The sequence below is a fragment of the Gymnodraco acuticeps genome, unplaced genomic scaffold (genome assembly GCF_902827175.1).
Source record: "Gymnodraco acuticeps unplaced genomic scaffold, fGymAcu1.1, whole genome shotgun sequence".
NCBI lineage: Eukaryota > Metazoa > Chordata > Actinopteri > Perciformes > Bathydraconidae > Gymnodraco > Gymnodraco acuticeps.
In genome coordinates, this window is record NW_022991091.1 from 830,681 (window position 1) to 858,211 (window position 27,531).

A 27,531-nucleotide genomic window follows, 5' to 3' on the forward strand; every position below is an offset into this window, starting at 1 on the left:
TTGCTAGAATAGAGTCCAGTAAGAACAAAAACATTTTGATAAGGATTTAACCAAACCTACTGACACCCTCTTTAAAAATATAGCTAACTTTTAAACCTTAGAGAATAGGACACCCAATTGCAATCTTCCTTAAATATGACTAGTCTTGGTAAAATGCATCATTAACCTATACTGGTCAATATACTGGCCCATTAACTCCTGTTGACCTGTGTGTCTTTGAAGTGGGTGAACTGGTGTGCTGACTTGGTGCCTCTGAGACGTGCCTGTTGTAATGATATGAACAGATCAGGTTACAACACTCCATTTTACTGTCCCTTTAGCTGCTTTACTTACCTACAGCATAGATCAGAGAAACCAGTGGCAGGATCACACCAAACTACGCCCCGACGGTGACCATCAGGGTTCGGGGTCAGAGGTCAACAGGACTGGTGTAGGGTCCTCGTGCTGTTATATATCAATTAGAGGGCATGGAGAGGAGAGTTACGAAGAGAACACACTGGCTTTAGACATTTATTTATGCTGGTAAACACATAAACTCTTTCACAGATTCACATCGGGAATTGCCTCTGGTGACGAAAAGTTGTAATGCAAAACATTTTGCCTCTGGATTTTAATTTGAGATGAGAGAAGTCAAATACAGATCCACCAAATGATTTTGACTACCCAAATTTGCTCGTACAAATCCCTAAACCCATCTAAGGGCATGTGTTTTGCAGTGTGCAACTATGCTTGCACATGCCCAAACAAAGTAGATATTTTGGGAACAACAATTATTGATCTAAACAATTTATTTAGCCAACAAACGTAATAATGCAATCATTACAATAACTAAAACATATACAAATCCAAATGTGATACCATGATATTTGTGTTTTATCGTGTTAGTGAAATGTTTCAACTGTCAAATTATTTTTATTTTTATTTATTTTAATTTCGGTAAGAGTGTTCTCGACCAGTCTTACCATTTTCTCTCACATACTGTAGGGGTAGGTAAAAATGAGAGTATACGTGAATCCAAGAGATCAAATAGGAACAAATCCTGGATATGAACATAAATGAAAGGTTCAAATATAACTTCCTGTGTGAGGCCAATTGTCATCAAGTAATCAGGCGTTTTGCTGAGCAGTCCAACATGTTTTCCAATTCCCCAATGTGCACAGAACATGGTAAACCTTGAATCTACTGTAATATACATATATACAATTGATACCCCTACAGTTCGTCGAGAACTCTCCAACATGATATTTGTTCTGGATCTGGATTATAATGTTGAGATATTCTTTGTTTATTCCACACTCCTTTATCCTCCTTGTCAAGTAAAGGACAGAAAACAAGTCTTAACTAACACACCCAGGGAAGTGATTCAGGGTTGTTCATTCTTATGATGTAATGTTGTATGATATGATTGGGAAGAGGATAGCTGCATGAAATAGATGCTATCCTCCAGAGTGGCATCCTCACATCATAGCGGAGGTCTGATTTACTTTGCCAGAGACTTGTTCAAGTCAAGTCATCTTCTCTGGAATAGGATATAGCATGCCTAACACACACGCATACATACGTGAAGACGCATACAAACACCTGGGTTTGATTTTGAACCGTGTGTGTTTGGGGTTCGGCAAACTTCAGACCCCTGCCAAAGACAGCTTAAAAGCAGAGAGCAATCACTCGCAGTCACTTTAGATTTAGCCCAGTTCGCATCATATTGCTGGACATGAAAGTACATGAAGGGATAAGACATAAATCCTGCAGCTCTCACAGACATCTGCTTGGGTATTATGCACATACACACACACCAATCCATGCAGAAACACAGATGCACAGATGCACACAACATGTTCATACTCGGGACGGCCTGTGAAACATAGTTCATGTTCAAAAAACACACACACACACACACACACACACACACACACACACACACACACACACACACACACACACACACACACACACACACACACACACACACACACACACTTTTCCAGTCGATACAGACATACAGTATAGACAGTAATGCACACACACTGTGGCCTCCACCCTCAGGCCACTTGTTCCGTTAGAAACCAATTTTGCCAGAGTAGCTCACTTTTTAGGGTAAAGGAAAATCAAACTAGGCAAATTAAATATAGCAGTGATTTTTTTTCTAATAAATGGGGAAGCAAGGGTGGACATTCCAGAGTATTACATTTTGGAGAGTTGCCTGGATATGTTCACTTTTAAGTAAGTGCTGTGGTCAAAGTGCAATACTTTGGCACCAGTGTTGCCTGATGTACTAAACAATATGTTCCTACAACAAAACTGCATTGTCAAAGTGTTGATGTTCATGCCCTGTGTGAAACAACAACACAACCGTAACTCATTTTTCTTAATAACATGACTTATTTTCATTATCTTCTTTCTAAATAAAGTAGTTCTGTGGACTTAACATAATCAAGTATTTTTTGCATTTTCGTTTAGTTTTGTTTCAATTTACAAAAGTTAACCAAGTCTTTAAAACTGCCACTCTAACCCAAGATAAAAATGAATTTGAGAATGCAGTTTAGTTGTATTGGAACGTTGAATTGTTGGAGTAAGGGTTGCTTCCTTTTGAGCAGACATAAGACACTTTGCTGACTGGGTAGCAGAAATTGAAAAATACACAACATATTATGATAATGATAAAATGGTAAAGCACTATGATTTAGATTTAACCATTTGGGGGTTGTGGACTCTGTGTTAATATTTACAATCCTCAAAAGCTGTTATTTAGCCATTTTTGTTCAGGCTTTGATGGCTCTGTATATTCACCCTAGGGCCATGGGTACAAACAGACTGTGAGCTGGGTGGGTTGGGCCTTTTTGTGTTGACGGTTAGCACACACCGTGTCCAAGTGTGGGGGGCAACAGTTCCCACTATCTTCTGTGCCGTTTTTACCATTCAGACCAAGACATTCTCTGCAGTGCAGCTGGCATGTGGAACAGTAGCAGAAGATCTAAAGTGTTTCTTTAAAAGTAAAGCTGAGAGTTTAAAGGTATTACCAAGGTTTAGGTTAGGGTTAGGGTTAGGCTTAGAAGCACTTTAGTTAGGGTTAAGAAAAGTTTGTGAGTTTGGGGCGAAAATAGACATTTCTTTATTGAGTACTTATTAGATGTATACATTTAGATGTATGATATTTTAAACCAGTCACACATCACCTCTGCACAAAACAACTAGATTCATGGTTGTGCTGCTTTCAGTCCCAGCAGGGAGACATTGTTTAACCAAGACAGACATTATAAATGTGAAGCTGAAGCAGATTAGGATGTTATCTTTTCATTTAGTTCATGTAAGTACATTGTCTTATCAAACATAATGTCAACACAATCACTAATCATAGTGGCAGCACTTCTCCTCCCGCCCCTTCAGGTTGTGTCAGGGTCTTTCTTTCACCAAATCTCTTCTCACGTCATCACATCATTATGTCTGCATACATGTTGCGTCAAGCTATTAAACTCATGAGTAAATTGAGGTGAAATGTTAAGATTAGCTTCATCTCCTTTATTTTAGACCCCCCTGTTATTGTTAGAGCTACAGAGAGCTTGGACTACACTGATGAATGAGGTGACGCCAAGAAAAGCATGACGGGGGAGACTAAACACCAATGGAATCCCTCCCCTCGATTTGTGTCTCACTTTGTCTCACCCTCCTTCTCCCTATTGCTTTCTCCCAGCTCTATCTCTTTTACTTCCTCTACTTCTCCATTCTCTCTTTCAAGGGTGTTTCATTAACTTTACTGTGAGATGAAAAGCAAGTGGCCATCCTTCAGACTGAGAGCCTCTTGAACGCCTCACACTCATAGATGTGCTACACACACACACACACATACACACACACACACCAACACACACACACACACACATACACACACACACACACACACACACACACACACCACGTCACACACACACACACACACACACACACACACACACACACACACACACACACACACACACACACACACACACACACACACACACACACACACACACACACACACACACATACATACACACACACAAACATGTAATGGAGAACCTAGACTTTCTTAGCCCGTCATTAATTTCTGTGTTCAGGCTGAAAGCACCTGCTGTGTCCGCCTGCTACGGCACTTTAAACACTTCACATGAGCCCTATGTTAATGTATATGTGTGTGTGGGTTTATGTTTCCATTAATGCTTGTGTGAAAGGAGCGATAATTCAGTTTCACTTACCCAGAAAGCCTTTCTCTTTCTCCCTCTCTCAGAAGAAAAGCATTCCGGCATACATTCATTCTGAATTTTCACGGAAAAAAATAGAAAAAGCATCCATTTACACATTAAGGTCCATTCGTTCTAATGACTGTCATTTAACCACAATGAGCCCAGTGTTTCAGGTGTTTGCCCATTCATCATCGCTCCGATTCATTGTTGATTTGCCTGGACTGCGAAGCCAAAGCGCATGATCAATGAGTCTTCCCGCTGTGTCCAATTCAAAAGGAATGACCCCGCTTTCTTTTTCTCCTCTCCTCTCATTGCTTTCTCCCAGTGGAGGGAAAATGTAAGATAGACACGAACGTTCCTGGTATACACTCACATCTGTCTATACTTCGTAGATTCTTTTGTTTCATAGTGGATTCAGCACGTTTCCTTCAGTAGCAGTAGTACTGTGATGCAAATAACCAAGACTTGCAGCTTGGAAAGTCCCTCACTTGTAGAGAAAAAAACATATTAGTAAAAGGGTGGAAAAAAACACTATAAGATTTCTGCTAATATTTAAAAGCAATTAAGCAGCTTCACACAAATGTATGATGGGAAATCACACTTTGTGGTTTTACTCACAGATGTTTTCACAGCACGCTAATCGAGAACATTTGGCCAATGCAGCAAGTTTGCTTTTAATTAATTTGAGTAATTTACTAGAGATCTTGTAGTGCGATTTCTCACCCTTAAGTGTTTATTAGATGCTTAGTAATCAGCAAGAGTGAATCTGTATCTAAATAATTCATCTGTAAATGCTTACAGGCTAGAGATAACTTTATTTTTTTCTCTGCTATCCCTCCTTTCCCCTTTCTTCCTCCTTCTCTGACTCCAAATTTCCCTTTTCCCATTTCCTCCTCTTCACCTCTCTCCTATGCTTTTGCTACTTTTTTCTTCTCTTTTGACCCCAAATCCTGACCTCTATATCTTTGCTCCACCTTAATTTCTCCTCTTATCTTCTCACATCTTTGTACCTACTTTTCATCACTTCTTTTGTGATGAAAATACATAATACCTTTCCTTTTAACTGTCTGCTTCCTCCAACCCTTCTTGTCTTTTTACCTTCAATTGTTCCCTCTTGCACGTGGTTCCCTATCTCTCTTTTCTTCGTTGCTCCTTCGCCTTCTTCTGTTTTCTCTCTTCCACCTCTCCTTCTCTCCATTCTTTTTTTAGTGGGAGGAGATCAGCGGGGTGGATGAGCACTACACTCCCATCAGGACCTTCCAGGTGTGCAACGTGATGGAGTACAGCCAGAACAACTGGCTTCGCACCAATTGGATCGCTCGCCAGTCGGCCCAGAAGATCTACGTGGAGCTGAAGTTCACACTGAGGGACTGCAACTCCATCCCGCTGGTGTTGGGCACCTGCAAGGAGACCTTCAACCTCCTCTACCAGGAGACGGACGACGACCAGGGCACCCACTTCAGAGAACACCTGTACACCAAGATTGACACCATCGCCGCTGATGAGAGTTTCACCCAAATGGACCTCGGAGATCGCATCCTCAAGCTGAACACTGAAGTGCGCGAGGTGGGTCCCATGACCAAGAAGGGCTTCTACCTGGCGTTCCAGGATGTGGGCGCCTGCGTAGCTTTAGTTTCAGTGAGGGTTTATTTCAAGAAGTGCCCGAACACTGTGAGGAATCTGGCCTCTTTCCCTGATACGGTGCCCATGGACTCCCAGTCGCTGGTGGAGGTCAAAGGGTCATGTGTCAATCACTCCAAAGAGCAGGAGCCTCCGCGAATGTACTGCAGCACAGAGGGCGAGTGGCTCGTGCCAATCGGGAAGTGTCTTTGTAACCCGGGTTACGAGGAAAGAAGCAACACCTGCCAAAGTAAGACAGCTTTTTATCTATCCGTTTTATTTCCTAGTCTCTCATACATTCTTTGTCATTGTTTGAAATGTGATACAATGCAGCATTTGCAGAAGGGTTGGATGAAAAGACCTTCACACTTCATGTCTGTCAGCCAAAAACGTATTATATGTTTTGCCTACAGTATACATATGTGTATGTTTTTCTGTGTATGTCACTCTGTACCTTCAAAAGAACCCAACAAATCCCACAGCGCTGTTGGAGAGTATGCATGTGTGCAATGTGCAGTAGTCCAATAGTAATCTTCTGTGTCACACATCATTAGCAATGGGAAGCTCTTGACCAGAGTAGCAGGGATGGGACTGATAACCCAGAAGAAAGGAGTGGGCAGGAGTGGATGGTGAATAATGGAATGGTTGCGGTGGTGGTTGCGGGTGTTGGTGGAGTCATGAATGAGTAGACGTTGGAGTCTGGAGATACTCGCTCTCGCCCCAAAGTCTGTTGTCGCCTCCGAGGTGGTTGACAAAGCCAAATAGTATACGTCTGGCGGCCTGGCTTTGCCTTTTTATTTCAGACTGTCTGCGACATCATCATCACACATGCTTTGCAGGGCGACTGGCTTGAGTTGTTGCCAGCTGGTTATTGAAGAGAATCACCATGTCTCCTTGACTGCAGTCACTTAATATGTTTGTGGGTCCTTGTGCTGATCCTTTGGACATATCTCTCTTTAAACGACACACAACCTGAGGGTTTTACTCGCAGATGTTTCTGTTTTCCATGTTTATTGATTGTAATTGTCCATTGAATGTCCTTTTTCCTCACCATTTCACTTTATTTCACCTTAAGTACTTGGACATGAAGTAAATAATGCCCCATGGTATCTTTTATAGCCCCTTTGGGATCAAGCAACCAGTGGGTTCAAAGGTTAAGTGTCACAAGGAGCCTTTCATTTCAGCACACAACCTCCCAATGGGATTAACATTAACAGTGTAATGGGTTATAATCCCCCCAGAAGTATGTTTATTTTCTAACCTTTTATTTATAAAGGGTTGCATGTATGCGCATAGACATAAGATAACTATATCATTTAACAAACTTAGCTAAATTGAATTTCCTGTGTGTGGCTTCTGCGGCCAGCGTAACAGCTTTCATCAATTACAGTTGCAGTACTTCATCAGCGTTTCCCTGCGACAAGATGTTTTGCATCTGTGCAGTAGCTCATCCAGTGCAGCGGCTCCATTAAAGGGATGCCGTAGTGTCCCATAGCTTCAAAGAAAGTAAAGCAGCGAAACACTTTTCTACAGTACGTACGAGCATATAATGTTTTGAAATACTATAGAGTAAAGTAAATGAACAGAAGTGGTATGTACTTGTTTACTTCAGACTTGAGTTGTTTATGTATCTGTAGATTTGTTTGCCCACTCCAAAGAGAAAGCTGAATCACTAGTGGTTTTGTGGTATTTACTCCATTAAAAGAAAATAAAAACATATTAAAACCATTTATATAAACATAAGGAAATGTAAACAGGATCAAATAGAATTAAAAAAAATGTATATTACATAAGAGGTTAAAGAAAAAAAAGTGCACATTGTACTATAAGATACATAAAAAACACTAATGAGTAGCTCCATCTGCATGTGCAATGAATCTCCAACGGTCTTTTATTGTGGCTACTTCCTGTGTGTTCATATCACTAGATGTGCTCGTCTTTTCTCCGTTTTTAGCAAGCTCCTAACTCTGCTTCAGAATTCACATGCAGCAGCTATTTGAAGCCACCTCTGCACTGCGGCTGTTCCACAGTGTCTTTAAAGTAACAAACAAAGAAGTGTTGGAGGTTTCTAGAAAAAGCTGCTTGTTTTTAGCCTTTGCAGTCCTAGTCATTGTCCCTGGCCCTGAATGCTCCCATGTTTATCAACTCTCTCCTCTCCAGGGCCATAACCAGTGTTAATTAAAGATCAAAGGCAGGCTCCCAGGTCAGGCCCCTGCTGTCAGGGCCAAGGGAAGCTCTTTTTCTGGCTCTGTGGACTGCAGAGCTGCCTGTTTCACTGTCCAGATGCGAGGAAACTTTGTCGCAGCTGCCAGGTGATAAATGTAAATAGTAAACAGACTGAGGGGAATGTGAAATGGAAGCCGAAAACGACAACAAAACCTGATGCCCTCATCGTTTTAACCTTATTTTTCCCTTAAAAGAGGGTGTTGAAACCTTAGTCATTACAGTAACTCTTAATTTGAGTTGTCCCATGTCTATATTCAATTTTGTTTGAATCTTTATCCAATAGACAAGAGTCGAGAAATCAATATTTAGTTTTTTTACTAAGGGTTGCTTGAATACAGCGATTGTATTTTTGCCCCCAACTTTGTGAGTGCAAAAGTAATATGCAAGAACAGGACCTTATGCTGACAAATGGCAGACCCCTGCCCCCCCTCCATACCACCCTCCATTTACTTCCTGTCTCTCTGTGAATTGTGTGAATGTTTGGATGTATTTGACAATCTCTTATTAGTTTCCGAGAGGTCTAATGGACTCTAATAAGGGCTTATGTTACCCTGGAGTGGGACAGCTGCACCAACAGGCCCCCGCAGCCCCCGCGTACAGCCGTCGGGGGGCCCCAACACGCAGCTCGCTCTCCAGGCCCTCTGTGTTAACAGATCGATGAGTGCATGCGGGTTAGGTCACGGTACAGGCAGATAGAGAGAAAGATGAAAACATATTTACAGCGCTACAGCCAGATAAAACAGAATGGAACAGATGTATAAGTATTTACATTTCCTAGCCACAAACTGGGCGCCAAAATATCACATTTCACCCCACAGAGAAGGTTGTTGGTTCATTATTAAACCGGCTGAACAAACAGAACTTATTCATAATTGGATACTTTTCCCTAAATTGTTGTTTTTACTAAAGCATACAAACAAAATGTGATTGAGCAGAGGCCACAAATGAATAATGTGGTCATTAAATATGCAGGCTGTCAGGAAGCAGCCGTGAGGGAGATTCAAGACTCGAAATGCGTTGTTGGCTTTGACTGTTCTAAATCAGATGTGGATTGAGCACCTTCGCTGAGTATTTCATGCTTTGTTTTATTTGCCCGAAATCCCTCCAAGAAGCATCTTCTGTTTACATAATTTCTGCTCCATGACTGTGTGTGTGTGTGTGTGTGTGTGTGTGTGTGTGTGTGTGGTGTGTGTGTGTGTGTGTGTGTGTGTGTGTGTGTGTGTGTGAGAGCAGGGAAGGAAGCGAGAGAGAGTGTGAGAGCAGTTGCTGTTGTTTACACAGACTCCAAAGTGTGTTTAAGGGCTTTAACAGAATACACTCTAGTATTAGACTGTCATTATCTTGCTTGGCGGTGTATTTGTGTGTTTGTGTGTACAGCCAGACATGTCTGTGAAAGCGAGGATGTTTTTTTCGGTATGGCTTTGGCAATGTGACAACGTATGTGTGCATGCCTGTGTGTGTGGCTGCATGTACTTCACAGGTTTCAGTCGTAATTGCTGTGAGCACATTTTGATATTTCATCATCCATATCAGTGCAGATGTCATCGGATCTTTTGTCAGGGAGAATCGTCGTGAGTGGATGTGGCGTTTTTAGAGAATTTACGAGGTGAATGGACGCGTCACTCATCGTCTGGATTACTGTATGTTTTGTGAGCAGGCTTCGGCCTTTCCACGGAGAATGTGAGTCCAGATCTAATCTTGCTAAGTCAGTCTTGCATCCGTCATTAGAACAGACTGGAGCAGGTGAACCAGCTCCTATCTACCAACAGTGTGAAATTCTTGCGACCCTAATTTGATCCTAAAACAGCAAACGGATGTCTGTCCGTCTAGTTTGAGTGAGTGTGTGAGTGTGTGTGTGTGTGTATATATATTGCAAATGCACGCAGCTGTTCCGCTGTACGTTGCGGCAGGTTTACATTCTTACTGGACTTATCAAGACACACAATCCTCAAAGTTGCCGGTATCATAATGCTTATTATAATTACACATACAGTAAATCAGTAAACATAGACACTCACGGATACACTCCAGCCTTCTTCAGCCTGATTTTCTGGTTTTGCATGGATTACTTACCATATCTTAGTATACGTGGAAAGGAGAGAAGTTCATTTGGCCAAGTTTTAATGAACTATACAGATTAATATGATTTATTTGTGATCATTTTGTACTGATGTTACACTGAGCTGGGCTTTATATCAACATTGTTAGAAATGGCCTTTGCTTTTGGATATTTTAATATTACAAAGTTTGTCTTAAACTGGTTTTAAAGGCTGCATTCCAATAAAATAATGTACTTTTCTGGACCACAAGACTTTTCTCGCTCTTCAATTATGTGTACAGTATACACCCACTTAAGTCAGTACATCTACATTACTGATGGTTATTCATCAAAATGCTGATTGTGAAAATATGTTGTGAAAGCGCCAATGGTCATGATCTTAACAAATCAGTTTGGAGTTATGGTAAAACCATATTGTATTATTTGATTTTCTTTATGGCTCAGCCCTGTGGAACATGTTTTAAAATTATTGAGGAGACCGCAATGATCTCAGCATTTCCAAATGACAAGGCCGTTCTCTCCTTGTTCAATTCCTCTCTTCCTTTCCTTCTCTCTCCACTCACCCTTGTGGCTGATGGTCTTGGCCGCCGGTTCAAAGCCCGCTGTCCATCTCACATTGAATGTTTTATATCACTCTCCACTCTCTGGCTTAAGTGATTTAGCTGCTGCCCTCATGCACACACATACTTCCAAGCAGACGCGTTATCATCTTTCATTGGCTTTGTCACGCAAAACCTCCATCAACCTGACCAGTGCAATGATTCAGCATCCATTTCATCATTCCATTGGAAGCAAAGCTGTATTCAGCCTGAAAGATGATTCAAAAGATTCCATGTAATGTCATTGGGGGTTGCTGGAACTGCCAATGAGTCTCTTTCTATATTTCATCTCATTATTTTGGTCTGCTGGTCCCTTGGGTTGAGGGAAAATGGTGGAGCTCCAGTGCGGCTGGGGAATAAACTCATTTATCTTGCAAAATGGGAGCCTGCATACTTTTAAGAGAGGTCGGACCACCCCGGAGCTAAAATACCAGTCAAAATTAAACTTAGAGTCATCATGTTGGGAGGATCCATTAAAGGAATGTCATTGTTTGCTCGATGCTTTATTTGGAGATGGCTTTGGAGCCTTTCTGCCCCCTGGTGATCAGACATATTTGAATGCACTTTATTAAAGACACTCCCCTATCAATTAAAGCTTATCTTTTTTTAAATATTAATTTACTAAAGATGTTTCACGTTTGCCTCCCCATTATTTTACAGTTATACCAAACTCTTATTTCTTGAGGATAGTAAAACGTGATGCTTACTGTCTTTGCTTTGTTTACTACGTCGTACACACATTACAAATAGTCCCAATCAAAACCAATTTATAACAAGGAGATACAGCATTACTGTCGAAGTCCCACGGATATGCTTAGTTTCCCTTCTTATTTTTTTCCTCATCACCCACATGTTTTTTGTTCTGTGTTTTTCTGTATATTTGTCCTGCCAGACAGTTGAGGCTGAGTGCAGTGAATTCATGAAGCCATTGGCTCTCCTCCGTCTCTTGGAAGGACTCTGTTTGTTTGTGTTGGCCGTTACATAACTGCCTGGCTCTCGACAAGAACATGTCAGTTAAACACACACACACACACATAACACCACATCCTTTAAATTATAGTGACAGCATTTCTAATCCAGGATCAGGATAATATTGCATATTCTTCTCTTATTTTGACGAATATGTTTTTGCATTATTACGTTTGTTTCTTTGTGTTATAGCCATTATTTATCCAGTTCACTGAGTCCTCTGAGCCATTGTTCTTTTCCCCAGAGGCCCCCTTGCTACACATACACAATGGGAGCTGCACAGTTTAACAATAGCCTGTTACTGTTGTTGTTCCTTGTTGAGAGGCACCTCCATCGTTGTCCTTGAGAGCGGGTGAGAGCTCATTTACTTCCGCCACACACATTTTCAAAGCCAATCCAGGCTATCACATCACGTCATGCTTTCCTGCGTGTGTGTATGAAGTGTTATACTGTACATTGCTCTGTGCTAACTCTAGTGTTGCATTGCATCAAAGTCCTCCTCTACTGTCAGTTCAGCTTAGCGTGGAGCCTCACTCCGCCGCAGCCTTTTGGCTGTGAGCTGCATGGCATTTCGCCTTTTGGAGCTCAAAAAGAGAGGAGAGGCTGGAAGAAAGGACAATGCCTTGATTTAGTGCTCCAGAGAGAAAGGTCTTGAATCATGATGTTAACACCAACGAATGCTGGATGTACAAGTAAAGCCATCTTGTTTTCATTCCTGGAATCACAGTGTCTTTTTCCAACTAGCACAGACTATTATGCTTTAGCAACTGAGCGCTCTCTCCAGGGAAAGTTGGCGGCAGAAACCTATCAGACATTTATTTGTTGGAGTCCAACACCCTCAAATGTGTCCAGTTTCAGTGGATCATGCTATGTTTACCCTCTTGTATTTACTTTTAAGCAACTGTGTTGTAGCTTAACATGGAGTTAAAGGGGAATCCATACACATGCATTTATGTATCACTGTTTGAAAGTGAAATATTAGTTCAAGCTGATCTATTTATGTTGTATTTCATACGTTTTCCATCGCCGTTTAAATGTACAGTCCCTCCAGTGCTGTTTGACTTTTTGAGGATCTTCCATAACCTTGATGAACAAAAAACAAGAAATGCTAATTAAAGCACGCAGAGAAGCCTGCAGCAATCATACTGACTCCCAATCCATAATGGCAGCCGGGAGGGAAATGTGACTGGAGGGAGGGAAACAGAGGAAGGGAGAGTTAGAAAAAAGAAAGAGAGAGAAGAGAAATAATGAGCATGGCGTTAATTAGAGACACCATACAGCTGCAGTTCAAATGCAAGAGTTACTCACTGAGCAAGCAAACTCAGCAATCATTTCATATATACTCATATGGAGTACTGCAGGGATGCATTTTGAAGCTTTTACGTGTCTTAAAAAGGCAGAAATGAGACTGTACAGAAGTTGTTGGGGACAAAACACCATCACTCCAAACATGGAAACTCATATTTACTTGTACGCCTTATTGTATCCAGGCAGCACTCTGGATCGCAAACTGTTCCAACTCAAACTTTCCAACTTTTACAATAATCCATTTATGCAGCAAGAGTAAAAGCTTTTTTCAAAAAGTTAAGTGCATGAAATCAAATTACAAGATGAAAGCTTAGTGAGGTGGAAGTTATGCGACTGAGCTTTGGTATTTTAATGTTATACTTCTTCCGATTTCCTGCAATGATCCAAAATCCAATAGAAGAACCCCATTGGCTTTTTGTCAAGGGAACAAGTGAGATGCTAACGTTTGGGTTAGCCAACACAATATATTGTCCCTACAGCACTCAACCGTATACTGTGTAGCATATACACATATCAGTGTGTTTCATATTCTCATCAGCTGCTGTATATGCAGATTTATACTGCATGAGCAAATGTCTGTTTGTGTCTCGATCCTCTTGAATCAATCCCTGCGTCTGTATCTCTGTGCACACCCATATAGTGTTCTGGTGTGTGTGGTGTGTGTGTGTGTGTGTGTGTGTGTGTGTGTGTGTGTGTTTGTTTGTTTGTTTGTTTCTGGCGCGCCGGGCCATGGCGGATGCTGCAGCCAGAGATGGAGGAAAGGTTTGTTCATTCGGGGTATTATTGCTTGTTTGCTTTTCTCTTTATCGGCCTTCCAGTGCAGGCTGGGGGTGGCGGGCGAGCCCATCACCCCGGGGCCCTGGTGCTGTTAGGACTTCAAAGCTGTTGGTAACCACAGGCTGAGGAATTCAACTTAACACACACACAGACAAAAACACCCCCCACACACACACACACACACACACACACACACACACACACACACACACACACACACACACACACACACACACACACACACACACACACAGCCAGGCCTAAAAGAGAAACGCAAGGACGGATAGATGGGGTGTTTATTTGTTAGTGAGGCCCCTGCCAGTTGACAAGACCACTTCACAGTGGTCAGTCTTTGTGTGCCTGTGTGTGTGTGTGTGTGTGTGTGTGTGTGTGTGTGTGTGTATGTGTGTATGTGTGTGTGTGTGTGTGTGTGTGTGTGTGTGTGTGTGTGTGTGTGTATGTGTGTGTATGTGTGTATGTGTGTGTGTCAGGTAAAGAAAGAGGGATGCACAAAGTGGGGAACGTCCTGTTTGACGGACACAGTGGATGTCTGGATACACATGTAATGTAACAGGGGAGGGAGTAGGATGGAGGAGTCACTCCATCATTCCTGATAGATGAGAAGGAGGGAGGGGAGGGTGGAGGCAAGAGAGAAAGAAAGCGAGCTGTCACTGGGAAACAGACTCCTGCTGAAAACTGTTTGGCGCAGGGTGTCTGCTTTGTGATTTGTGACGTTATCGCTATCAATTCAACATCCACAGAGCTGTCTGCCTTTTTTATTATCATTTTTGGTTCGGCAATGCTCCATTAATCCTTTTCCTCAGCGCATTGCTCTTAAATGTTCCAGTCAGTTGGCTGATGAACATATTTCCACCACAACTTGGAGACACAGAAGATGAAGTCAAAACAAAATACTGATTTAAATCATAACTTAGGCACTGTTTTTAAAAGCTTATACTTAGAGACAGACATCCTTTTACACAACTGTCTTGATGTATTGGTTATATAAACATTATTTGTAGGTCAAACAGCTCTATTATTTATTTTTGTAATTACTCCTTCAGACTTTGGCATTGTAAGCAGATCATTTGCATTTTTACCTTTTGTCTACTCACGTTCCATGAACACCTTCTCCTCATATTAGGGTATTCCTTTACAACTTCCCATCTTTAAGTAGGCACTTTGCTCTGATTTCTATTTTCAGCAGGGGATGTCATTCAAACAACTGAACACAAAGCAAATAAGAGTGCCATTCAATGCTGCTATAACATGTCAACGAGTCATTCAATAATACTGCTGCCTCTCTTGTTCATAATACACAACAACACAGTATACATTACATGTAAGCTTATATGACATTCTGTTTAACTCATGAATAAAATAGGCCTAATACTGTTAATATATGGTGTGTGATGTCTGCTGTCCTTGGTGCTGAAGATGCCCTCAGCCGTAACCTCCGACACATCTCGGGGGTGCGGCTGTCAAGTGTCTCACTTATCTAAACACATCCTGTAGGCATGCGCTGTATGGTGACAGAGCGGGAAGCTGTCAGAAGCGTCATCTTGTGCTACAGCTGCGATGCGTTCAGTGCAGAGAGGACTCTCATTGTCATTTCAGTTTGAAACAAACCCAAACGTCACCGCATACATGTCTGTCTTCTTCCAGCAGCTGCCTGCTCTCGCTGCGCTGCAACATCACAGATGTCAGCATAACAACCTTTCCGTTTCAACAAACACTGAACTCTTTAATGGCAGCCAAGCAAAAGAAAGCAATGTCTGTTTTAACGCTTTTGAGAGTCGGGGCACAGCATGGATGTCTTGTGGTAACTCTGCAGGCCTTAGCCAGGTTTCCTATACACAGAAACCAGAGATGTTGTGACACATCAGAACTGCTGAACTCATGTGTCCAAGAACTCAAAGTGTTTCTTTACTTTACAGATTTCTGATCTATTACCTTCTGCATTGACAGCACTAACACTGGCTGGACTGATATGTATCACATCATTGAGCATTATAGCAGTTACCCACATACAAAGGGGCCCTATTTTACTTTTTGGGGGTTTTACCCTTTCCTGTAATGTGTGGTTTTTGTGCATGTAAATAATCTCACTCCGCAGAATTACTAGACACCACGGATTCGTACCTTGTATTTTATTCAAGAGAGCTCTATATTTGTTTACTTCACTGAGCCTACTGATCCATGAAAATATGTTTGTGTGAATTCATGATTTGTTAATGACTATAAACAAACACCAATGTGTATCTTAAAGTCATAAGTCTCAATAAGATTTATAAACCTTCACTAAAAGAAAGATGATGATAAACCTTCTTTAACTGATCCATGGTTATCCATGGGCTGCTTTTTAGTATTTGTTTTCGTTGTGTTTATTTCCTCGTACCTGTATCAGCTTCTTTGTTCTTGACCTTGCTATGGTAACCTTGGTGTTTTTAATGTTTGCGTCTTGCATTTTAATCAGTTTTGAAGAAAGTGAGGCCTCAGAAACCCTCTGGGATCTGTGTGTGCATGTGTTTTTGTTTGCGTGTGTGTGTGTGAGAGCCTGTCTGTGCTGGAGAGACAGAAAGAGGGAATAAGTGCAAGACATAAGTGTGACTGACATGTCCGTCAATATATACAGGTCATTAGTAAACCAAGAGTGAGCAGAGGTGAGGAAAGGAAGACAAAGTGCTTACCACAGCAGGAGCAGCTTCTGTCTGACACACACACACACACACACACACACACACACACACACACACACACACACACACACACACACACACACACACACACACACACACACACACACACACACACACACACACACACACACACACACACACACACACACACACACACACACATATAAACAAGCATACACACACTCACACACACACAATTCCTTGCATTCAAATGTGGTCCTGCCTACATATATCCATGAAAAAAGTTTTTTCTTGACTTCCAAAATTGTGTGTACATTTTGCTCTGACTCAGCATTGAGGTGGAGTGGCTGCCTGTCAATAGTCTCCTTTTTCTGACCCAGAGCAGGCTGTATGGATCAAAAGAAACCTGAATAAAAACCCTGCATTTTAAAGGAGATGAATGAATGAAAGGCTGTGAAAAGGCTGCACTTGAATTTGCAGGTCCAGTCACAGGTCCTGAGGTTGTCACAGTTCTATTGCACTATTTTCATGCACACCATGTCTGAGCTTCACAGCGTATCGTGTAGGGGACTGACTCTGGACTTACAACACAATACAGTCAAAGTAGCAGAGGTTTGTGGCATTGACTCGAGATGCACCTCGTACCTTTCTGTGTGTACTATTCCTTCAACAGATCTAGACTTTGCAGTTCTCTTAAATGTGTCATACATGTCTTTGAGGCTGAAGCCATGGTTCTCTACAGGAAATAAGGTGCACTGCTGCAGCTGCTACCTGAAAGTGTGGGCGTTAACGCGACAATGTGAGAACCCAGCGGCTAAATGGGCGAGTGTTGAGTCCCACTTTAAGGACATTCACATATAACCTCAGCTTGAGCTTGTGCCATGGAGACAAGTAGCTGGAGTGACCTTTCTTTGTATATTTGCTGGTTTTACTGAGGGACATGGACATATAAAAATAACTCTGGAGTACAGGGCACAAATCACTGGGAGGGCTTGTCCAAAACTTAAAGGGACATCTACATACGCTTCAGCAATGTGTTCTAGCTTGGTCAAACATATATCCCATGTATTAACCTTTTCTCTCAGCGTATCCCCCAGTTAAAGACCAACAAATCCTGTCTTGCTAAAATGATCCATAGACTCAGACATCATGCATCCTTGACTCTCCTTACTCCCGCATTTGATAGAGATAAAGGAAAAGGTCCCTGCACTCATGTATTGAATACTCCAGCCCTCCCTATCCACCCACAGGAAGCAGAGTGGTGACATTTTACCTACAGCCTCGGCGGGTGACTGACAAATGGAGTCATGGAAAGACCTCTGGTGTGTCGTGTATGTGTGTGAATGCGTGCATCTGTTAGGGAAGGGGGTCATCTGCGTGTGAGATATGTACCACTGTTATGTATGCATATGAGTGTGTGTCAGCCGTGTGTGTGCTGATTAAAAGCGGTCAGGCCTCAGTGATCAGGCCTTTAGCTGTACCTGCACCCCTGAATGCCAAACACAACAGAGCATGCCCAGAGCAGCCATGCATGGAGACTGCAACGCAAGACCACACCGGGCAACCTTAACGGCCTGTGTGTGTGTGTGTGTGTGTGTGTGTGTGTGTGTGTGTGTGTGTGTATTCCCACTTCTGTGTTTGTCTTAATGTCTTTCTTTGACCATATCAAGTAGTCTAGATAAGAACCTTTTATATTGAACCTTTTCTTAACTCCCAATGCCTATTCCCACTATATTAACTCTGTGTGTATAAAGGCTTCAAAACTGATTGGAATTATTGTTGACTGATATATTGCAAAGCGGATAAGCGGAAGAAGATGGATGGATGGATGGATGGATATTGCAATGATCATTCAAGTCATTCTTATATTTAAAACCTTTATGGGGTTTTTTGGGGGGTTTTTAGAGGATCTGAACACGATTTATTTTCATTAAGTCTGCACAATGCCTTTTTGGCCAGGACTTCTCTGCAGGACAATAATACTTAAATTGTTCACAATATTTTCACCTAAAACTCTCTTAAAATGTTCCTTTACCATGAGGACTTCTTGACATGTTTAAAAAACGTGTTCATATTAGAAGGAATTCCTTTAATTGTTTTCTAAATATGTTGCTTATTACTTTCCTGCATGGTTTTATTTAGAGGGATATTGGACTCTGTTGAACGCTCAAGTACATGTAGTTTGACCGGTGTAATAAATGATATTGGGTATGAAATAAAGTTCAAATTTTAGTAGCTCTGCTCATGATGTCAATGAGATTAGGTGTAGAATGAGCTGCATGGCAATCCATCTTAATGCCCACCAAAGTGTGTCAACAAGTGTTTGCCCTGCCAAAAATGTTTAAGGGTACTGCCCTGAAACTAGAGGCCTCTCTCCGTCATTGTCCAAAGTCTCTCCTCTTGAATAGGCTGGGATAAAGTGTCACTTATACCGGGATAAAGGATCCAACCTTTAAAGGTTGAGGGATACTGTGGAGATGAGCACTGACCTTTCTTACAAATTACACTCCTTCACTCATGCATCCTCTCTCTCATACATACACACAAATATATGTATGGAAAGTTAGAAGCGGTGTGAGGACAAGCAGAGAGAAATGGCAGACAGCAGTGTCCAACAAGATTACTGTACTCATCATCCACAGATTTCCCACCTCCTCCGATTCATTTCCTTTCATCTCTCCCTGTTCAAATGGATGGCACCAGGCATTTGTCAAGGTGAAGGAAGTACGGCCCACGCCTGGCGATACAACCGACCAATTTTTCCATTTCTTCCGCTCTGTTAGTCTTCTGCTATTAAGTGTTCAATTTCAGCACCTGGAGGCGATGCTAAAGTGCACAGCCTCAAGGAATGTTAGAGAAATCTCACTGATTAATGCAAAGGCCTATGCTCTGCTGATTACCTGCTATCCTGACAGCCTTTGTATCGCTGCTGAGGCAAACAGCTTTATTGATGTTCGGGGGCTGATACTACCCTTTCATTAATACCGATATAAGTTCTCCAACGTTGATATGTAATATTTGGTTTTCAATCACCACACAACTTCCCAAGGTGGAATGTAATGGAGTAAAATTACACAAATAATGTACTTAATTATGGCATTGAGAATATTTGTTGTATTTGTACTTAATCACAATTTAAAATGCAAAGCTTTCGCAGAGTATTTTACAGTTACAAATGTCTACTTTTACTTAAAGGGGACCTATTATGCAAAATGCACTTTTTCATGTCTTTTATACATCAACATGTGTCCCCTCTGCGTTAAGAGATTCTGGAAGTTTCAGGAAAAAAGATTCGCTCTCTTTTTGTCCTGATCCATTTATATAAAAACCTGTCTGAAAATGAGCTGATCAGATTTTGGCCACTTTGTGATGGCATAACGATTTTTTGGCTTGTGTAACCATTAGCCAATTACCAACCAAGGTAACTGCCGCCCACCTTATCACCTCAATCTCCTCCTAGAGCACCATTGTGTTCTTTTTAACCAAATGTCTCTCAGAGGGGCGTGGGGAGTGGCTCCTTATTTTCATCTAAAGTAACAGACAGAGAATCAGCACTTTTTAAACAGGGCTGAAACAAAGGGGATTATGGGATGCTGCAAACACTTCAGAGACATGTTTTGTATGTATCTGAGACCCATAATATATTGTTGAAAAACAGTATAATAGGGGACCTTTAAGTAACATATAGATGTACTTATTTAACCATTGCATAATGCACACAAATAGAAAACTGTTTGAATTAGTTGTATTGTGTAAATTCAAATAAAAAAATAAGTTGTTGGATGATTGCACATTTTGGCTAAAGAGTGCTTATGCACTGGTTATTGCGTGTTGGGGGGGGTGGGGTGCTTGATGTGGGGGGTTGGTGGTGGTGATGACAGCTCAGTGCCAGGGGTAATTGTGGGGTGTGGTATCGATGAGACTCACTATAATGAGCTTTAGCCAATTAATCCATCGATTAACATGGAAATGGCTCCTGAAAGGTTACAGGCGGAGGCTGCCATCTGCATGTACTTACCATGCTAATGTCGCGCTGAGTGACACAGTCAACACACATGCAGGAGTTTAAGGGTTGAAAAGAAGGAGCGAGAGACATGACTGCTTGATCGTTAAAAAATGGCTCTGCATCTCATTAGCGGCAAAATAAGGTGTTAATTACAGTGCCATGCGGCAACCACAGGAGTGCACACCTTTTAATTATCAAGCAAACGTCTTTCATCTAGTGGGGTGTCAATCTCCACTAACTTCCCTGCACATTTGGAACAAAAAAAAACATATTTTCAAGTTACATTCTGGTATTGCATTGCATTTCTTCCTTGGGAATATCAATTGTTGGGAAACGGCAAACTCTAAAAGGCCAAACAGGGTTTTTTTGTTACCTTTATAAATGACTTTGGAAGTGTATTGGTCTGTCAGCATTAGGGATGGGTATCGTTTGAAATTTATCGATTCCGATTTCGATTCCGGTTCTGCTTATCGATTCCGGTTCTTATCGATTCCCCGTTTCGATTCCAAAATTGTAAAATAAAGAGGTCAAACGTTTAGATAACAAACATATATTTATTCTTAAAAGCTTTAACTGAAATTGTTACTAAAAAATATACATGCAATACAAATGTATTGCACAATAGCTGTGCTTTATTTTAACTGAGCTATGCCTGTGGCAAGCTATTAACAGGCATTACACTTTGCCTTTTATTTTTATTTTTTAGTGTAGTGGAGCCTCACTTCAGAGTGTTTACCGCGACCTATCTTTGGTGTTATGAAGTGACTGAGCTCGTGAAATGTCTACGGGAGGGCGGGGGAGCATCGCTGCGGGGCAACTGTGGACCTCTGTCGCCTGTCAGCGCAATTTATATGATGCGGTTTAAAAAAATGAAGGGCGGTGCCGGCCGTCAGCGTACCGAGCCGGCCGTCAACGGCCCGCTGACGACCGGCCGTTCTGTGATTCTCCAGGTCCGCCCTGTATTCCACCCAGTCACCGCAGCACCGCGGTGCAGACGGACCCGCTGGAATACAGGGTCTACCGCGTTTAGGAACCGTTAAGCAGAACCGAAATTGTGTATTTTGTATGGGTACCCGGTACCCGGCATTTTCTTATCGGTTCTCATCTGGAACCGAGTTTCGGTTCCCAACCCTAGTCAGCATCTTAGAAGCTTAAAATGTTTATCAAATGTGTATCACATAAGTAAAGGAATAACTAAATATTTGGGATATCTGTCAGACATTTGTCAGTTTTCACATATTAAACCAGCTATAAATTGCTTTAATACAAACAGAGTTGCAGACTTTGGAAAATGAGAAACTGATAGGAATGAGGTGTTTGGTAGGGAGCTGGAAAGCTCATAGCTCTTTAAGTGCATTCTAGTTTTACAGTAATCTGTCTTCCACTCTGCATGCATTTAAAAATGTTCCTTCTATTGTGAGGATGCCGCAGTGATGGATTGCAGAAAGTGGGCCCCGTTAAGTCTTTCATCTTAAACAATGTTGGTAATGCAGCGAGCCAGTTCTGCTATCAGCCAACTGACTCAGGTTCAGTGTTAATTAGCAGTGTGCTCAGCCTAACTGAGATACTCAGTAAATTGTCCCCAGGTGGGTAAAGAATAGGCTATCTTCATTTCACATAGCGGCAGTTGAGCTAATTATGGTGGTTTGTGTGTGCGTGTGTGGTGTTTGTGTGCCTGTGTGTGCGCGTGTGTGGTGTTTGTGTGCCTGTGTGTGGTGTTTGTGTGCCTGTGTGTGTGTGTGGTGTCTGTGTGCCTGTGTGTGTGAGAGACAGTGAGTTGTTCATAATAAACGTGTATTTGGTTTATATTAGGTGTAGTGTTCTTAACATGAACTAATTCGTCCAGCTTGCATATAGTGTGCTTGTCTGTATATATATTTGTGTGTGTGTGAATAATGTGCATCAAAGAGCTTTGTTAGCTTTGTCTACTTTGTGTGTGTGTGTATGTTTGTACATTCAAGCAAGGCGAGACAAGACTTGGCACATGCTAAAACATGCAACATCCAAAGCCAACAGTTCTGTTAAGTGAGATGTGCTGTGTTATAATGATGCCATCTATCATGCCTTCATCTCTCCATTCCTTTATCCCCAAACCCCTCCATCACCGTCTCTGTGGCCTCATTAATTTAGCCCGGACTATTTATGAGCCTATAAAAACAATAAGGAAAGAGAAGAAGGGTTTCACTGGCACGACAGAAGTTTCCAGAGCATGGGAAAGATGAGGAAGCCTGTGGAGCTAGATGGAGCATACCACATGACTTTCAGTTAATTGCACGAGATTTTAAACATCTGGTGAGATGTTTTCATATGTTATTTGACATCACAGCTAGCGTGTCCCATATTTTAGAATGTATGTACAAAATAAGAGATCCATGCGGACTGACTTTTAGAAGGGACCAAAATGTGTTCACCAACATAGGATGTCGATTATTTAAGATATCTATTGTAATACAGTTATATAGAGAACTGTAGCACCTTGTAAAATCATTATCAACAGCTTGTACTATAAAGAGTCTCAATGGGTTCATTGGTCACATTTCAGATTCCTGTACTCAAACAATCAGGGTTAAAATGTGTCAGAATATATCCAAAACCTGCCTCCTTACCTTCAAACTCTTTAAAAAAACTGAAAGGGTTAAAAGAAATGTGATTTAACCTTTTTTTAAGACACATATTACTTTATTTGTGAAATAGTAATAGTGTCGATGGTCTGTAAAGATGAAATGAATGAATGAAGGAAGATCCCGATTCCTTTTGATCTTATATTGCTTGTATCAAAATGACACTGCTATCATGTCATATAATAGAAATGGCCTTGCCTAAAAGGTTGATGTCTCAACTTGTGTCTGTAACTTATAATAGGGGCAGCTTTTGTGTTATCAAATTGGAAAGCAAATAATGTCACGGTTGTCTCAATTTTACATACATTATTTTGATTAAATGAGTGGTATTGTTGCGGCATTTCAGCTAGCTATATGTTGAAAATATATCCGCACGTCCATTCTTGACAGCAATTGATCTCTATTACCTGTTGCCTACTGGACTGTCCTTCATTTACTGTGTCCTACAGAGGATTGAACCTCAAGGACTTCCAACTGCGGGACTCTTCTCAGCCAATGAACTATAGTAACCTGTTGCTGATGTCAATGAAAAGTATGTAAGAGACACTATAGACTAGTCTATATGGGGTTGTAACATGCTGCTGTTGGTTCCATTGAGGCTACTTTGGGCCACATGAGGCTGCATGGAGCTCAATGGGAGGCCACTCACACATACTGCCTGTCCAACGCAATGGAAGGCTGAGTTTGAGGTACAAATGTTGGTTCAGGAATTTAGTAAATGGATCGATAGGTTATTTTCGAGGGAGATCCAAGATGTTGTCATCAAGACACAAAAAATAAGTCATCAATCGTAACAAGAACAAGGTCAAGTGCGCACATCCATTTTCGATGGGTTGGACAGCGTCTTTTAAGATTGTGAGTTCTGTACATCTTTCATATGTTTGCGTACATGTAACCATGTTCTGCATCTGCCCGCCCTTCATGGTGTATATGATGGACTGTCTCTGGGTGGCTGTTGCTGGTGAGAGTGGGGGTTATCATCGTTCTGCAGAGCGAAATACCATGTGTGCGCCCAGCAGGAGAACATTCCTTCTGGCCCCACGATTTCCTCAGGTCATTCATGCAGCCCTCATCACCACTGTAATGGCATTGTCCTGGTGCTCAGCCGCCATCGCCAGGCCCCCCCACGCCTCAGCCTTTGGCCTCCCTGACAGCACTGCCCTTCAGCTGCCTGTCCACAGCATCGAGCCCTGGGTGGTTGAAGGGGAAGTGGGAGGGGTCAACAGGCTGGTGTTGGGGTTGGGTTGGGGCATGGAGCTGTCTGTACATTCAGGTCAAAATGAAGTGTTTATGAAGTATAATATGAATTTCATCCATGCCTGATGTAAGCTAAACTCCTCAAAGCGTGCAGGGCAATTTAGTAAATGTGTGCTTTAATTTCAATAGATGCTAAGAAGGACATATTTTACAGGGTAGCAGTGAAAGGAAGCACTCAGTTGCATTCACCCATGAAATGGTAGAAAATGATTAACTGTTGTGTTCAACGGGAACTTCACTTTTGAGTGTCAGCAAGCTTTTCACACCTGAAGAGCTGAGAGCACCTTTTAGCATTCACAGCATCCTGCACTTAAAGTGGCAGTATATGTCCGCCTCTGCTTTCTATAGTAATGTGGAATTCACATTACAAAACAACACTTCCTTCCAGCAAACGCTTAGCTAGAGAGGATAGAGCCTTTATTTAGTTGTACATAAAGATACATGGATGAGGAACACAGTAGCCAGCGCCTTGTAGAAAGCGAATCTGCTGCATCGACTAAGTGGATTGAAAGCAGAGGAGAAGGGACGGCATCTGTCATTACTCAACAAAGAGTATGCATCTTTTTTCTCAAAGCTTCTCCCCCTCTTGTTTCCTCTTTCTCTCTGCATTCTGTGCCTGTAAAAGAGGCTGTTCATCATTATTCAAGGACGGAGCTGATTAAAGGTGATTAAGCCCTGCCTATCCATCACGCTCGCCTTTCAGCCTGTCACTGGCCCCGGTATTAAGGGGGACACCAGTGCATGTCTGTGTGTGAGAAAGAAACCGTCCATACAGTTTTGTGGTTTCCCAGATAATCGCCATTACACTAATTGCAAATAATTCCGTGAATAGAAAATAAACAATATGCTTGGTTACTTAATAATGCACCTTCTCGCTAAAATAATACACAAAGCATTCAAATTGGGGTTGGAACTTCAAATGGGCCGTGGCAGTCCATTCTTTACAAGACTCTTTGGCAACCCTATGATGAATGTCTGCTTTCTCCCTTGATGAATGGCGGCAGTGAGAGCCTTTCTTGCTCTCACCATTTCTCATAACATTAACCCACCGTTAGACTATCCAATGAGGCTAAAACAAAATGATAATGTTTCCTGAACAAGAGTTAATTGATTGGTTTTGCAGGTTTCCAATTTGTGTTCACAGTTACAGTAGATGTGCCGATGGTAAGCCAACTGTTTAATGCTGTGGGAAAAGTAGAGCTGGACTTTATTGTTGTGATAATAACAATTGATCTAAACATAATGAAATCGTAATAAGTGTTTCTGCACTTTTTGACTCCTTCTGCGGCACTGAACGCTTCTGAAGTGGCATTTAGACCATCACTGGACGCTATAACTCTCCAGCCTTTTAACACAGGGTGAGGCAGGTTTCATTGCAGCTTTTACGGAGTGTTGAGTTAACTTTCACTAGCTGTGGTCAGGGAGAAGGCCGTGGACGACACACACTGGCCGGTATCTGATTTCTATTAAAAGGCCAATATCATCTTGACAATGTGAGTCAGTGTGGGTTTCTGTGAGTGCTTCTCTGATTGATGGTCAGATCTGTGTTTTCTGAGTGATGCTGACTTGGCACAGATGCACTCTGTAGGCTTTGTATTTAACTCACTTTGTATTGCTGACTCAATAAATAATTAGCTCTAAAACAAGACAATATGTGTGGTCAACAGTCTTTGCTTCAGTGTATTATTGTGGGCACACAGTATGGGTGTGTGTAAGCAAGAAATATATAGTATACGGCATTTGCACGTAACAGCCACTCTGGTGAAACCTGTAAGCATTGCTCTGGGAGGATTACGACTCCAATCTGCTTTCTAACTCATGTTTCTCACTGCGATGAGCCGGGGCTCCACAGACTCTCACTGACGTTAGCTCTGCAGGGTGCCACGCAGGAAATACACTTCTGCTGAACCCGCACTTCTACAAGTGTCTCAACCCCAATCCACTGCACCCCTAGGGCACAAACTCACAGAAATGAAAGTTAAGAAAGTCCTGACTGAGTGAATCCCAAGCAACAGTAATGCATGATTGTGATACCCCAAGGATTCTTAAATTTGCTTTATTTAGATGTTCTAATGCCAAACCTTTTTCGTCAATTTGTACCAAAAATCTTTATTATCATCTCAGTTGGTTCAACTTTCCTTTTGCAAACCCATTATACAATGTTACATTATTCTATTTGCATTATATTATCCTGGTCTCTCTGTATAGATGCACAATTCTAAAACTTATTTTAATTGTAATTGTATGTACGTATACTGCCCACCTTGACACATCAAGTGTCATGGTGTATTGGAGCGAATCTAGCACTCTGTGTCGTTTCTACAGTCGATTGTTGAGGTATTTTTTTATTAAGTCAAGATCATCCACTCAATACAGGCCACTCATTCATTCATTAGAAGCAATATGTATGTAGTCATAAAGCATTACAAATGCATTTTCATTCTCCAATATTTCCCTATTATGCTCTATAGATGAGGTCTTGATATACATTTTTTATTTCTATTGCCCTCTAGTGCATTGTTTCACAAAGCTCTGATGGATCTCCATATGATCCTTCTTGTTGTGTGTGTGTGTGTGTGTGTGTGTGTGTGTGTGTGTGTGTGTGTGTGTATGTATGTATTAGTGTGTGTGTTCTAAGATTAGTACAGGACGTTTGTTTTGAATGGACCCATGTGAATACTATGCTCGTGTCATCAATGATGACTCATCGCTTCGCACACACCATGCACACACATGTTGTTTACACTCTCAGTGGGATGCTGTGCATCTGGCACACAGTATACTGTAGTGTGTGTGTGTGTGTGTGTGTGTGTGTGTGTGTGTGTTTAATTTTATTGTGGGAGGTGTGCATTTCTGTGAACATATGGATGCAATGTAACGTGCAACACATAACAGTTTACTGCTGGTATAAAACATACAAGTAAAGACAAACAACCATACTCTTTGGCACATGAATACACTTTTTGCACACTTGCATGTGTTTTGATTGTCTGTGTGCGGCATACGTTGCAGCAGCTGGGGATGATGGGAAAGGACGAGCCAGAAGGAAGTTGGGGAGGGGGGGTAAGGCGAGAGTCTTGATGTGTTCTTGGATCGTGCCAGGATGTCTGGCTCTGTCTGTTGTTCACCTGCGCTGGTCTGTCACACACACACACACACACACACACACACACACACACACACACACACACACACACACACACACA

The 27,531-nt window shown here is 41.8% G+C and overlaps 1 protein-coding gene across 12 annotated transcripts in view; it reads left to right on the plus strand.

Annotated features, from left to right (window-relative positions):
- epha3 (eph receptor A3) overlaps positions 1–27,531 on the plus strand; it is a 102,692-nt gene that overhangs the window by 12,233 nt on the left and 62,928 nt on the right. For 8 of the 12 annotated variants that reach the window (XM_034236886.1, XM_034236889.1, XM_034236896.1 and 5 more), the window contains exons 3-4: positions 4,549–4,560; positions 5,433–6,093. In XM_034236886.1, coding sequence (XP_034092777.1) covers positions 4,549–4,560; positions 5,433–6,093 — 673 coding nt within the window. The remainder of the gene's footprint in view (positions 1–4,548; positions 4,561–5,432; positions 6,094–27,531) is intronic. The other 4 variants (XM_034236890.1, XM_034236897.1, XM_034236894.1 and 1 more) reach the window with 1 other exon arrangement.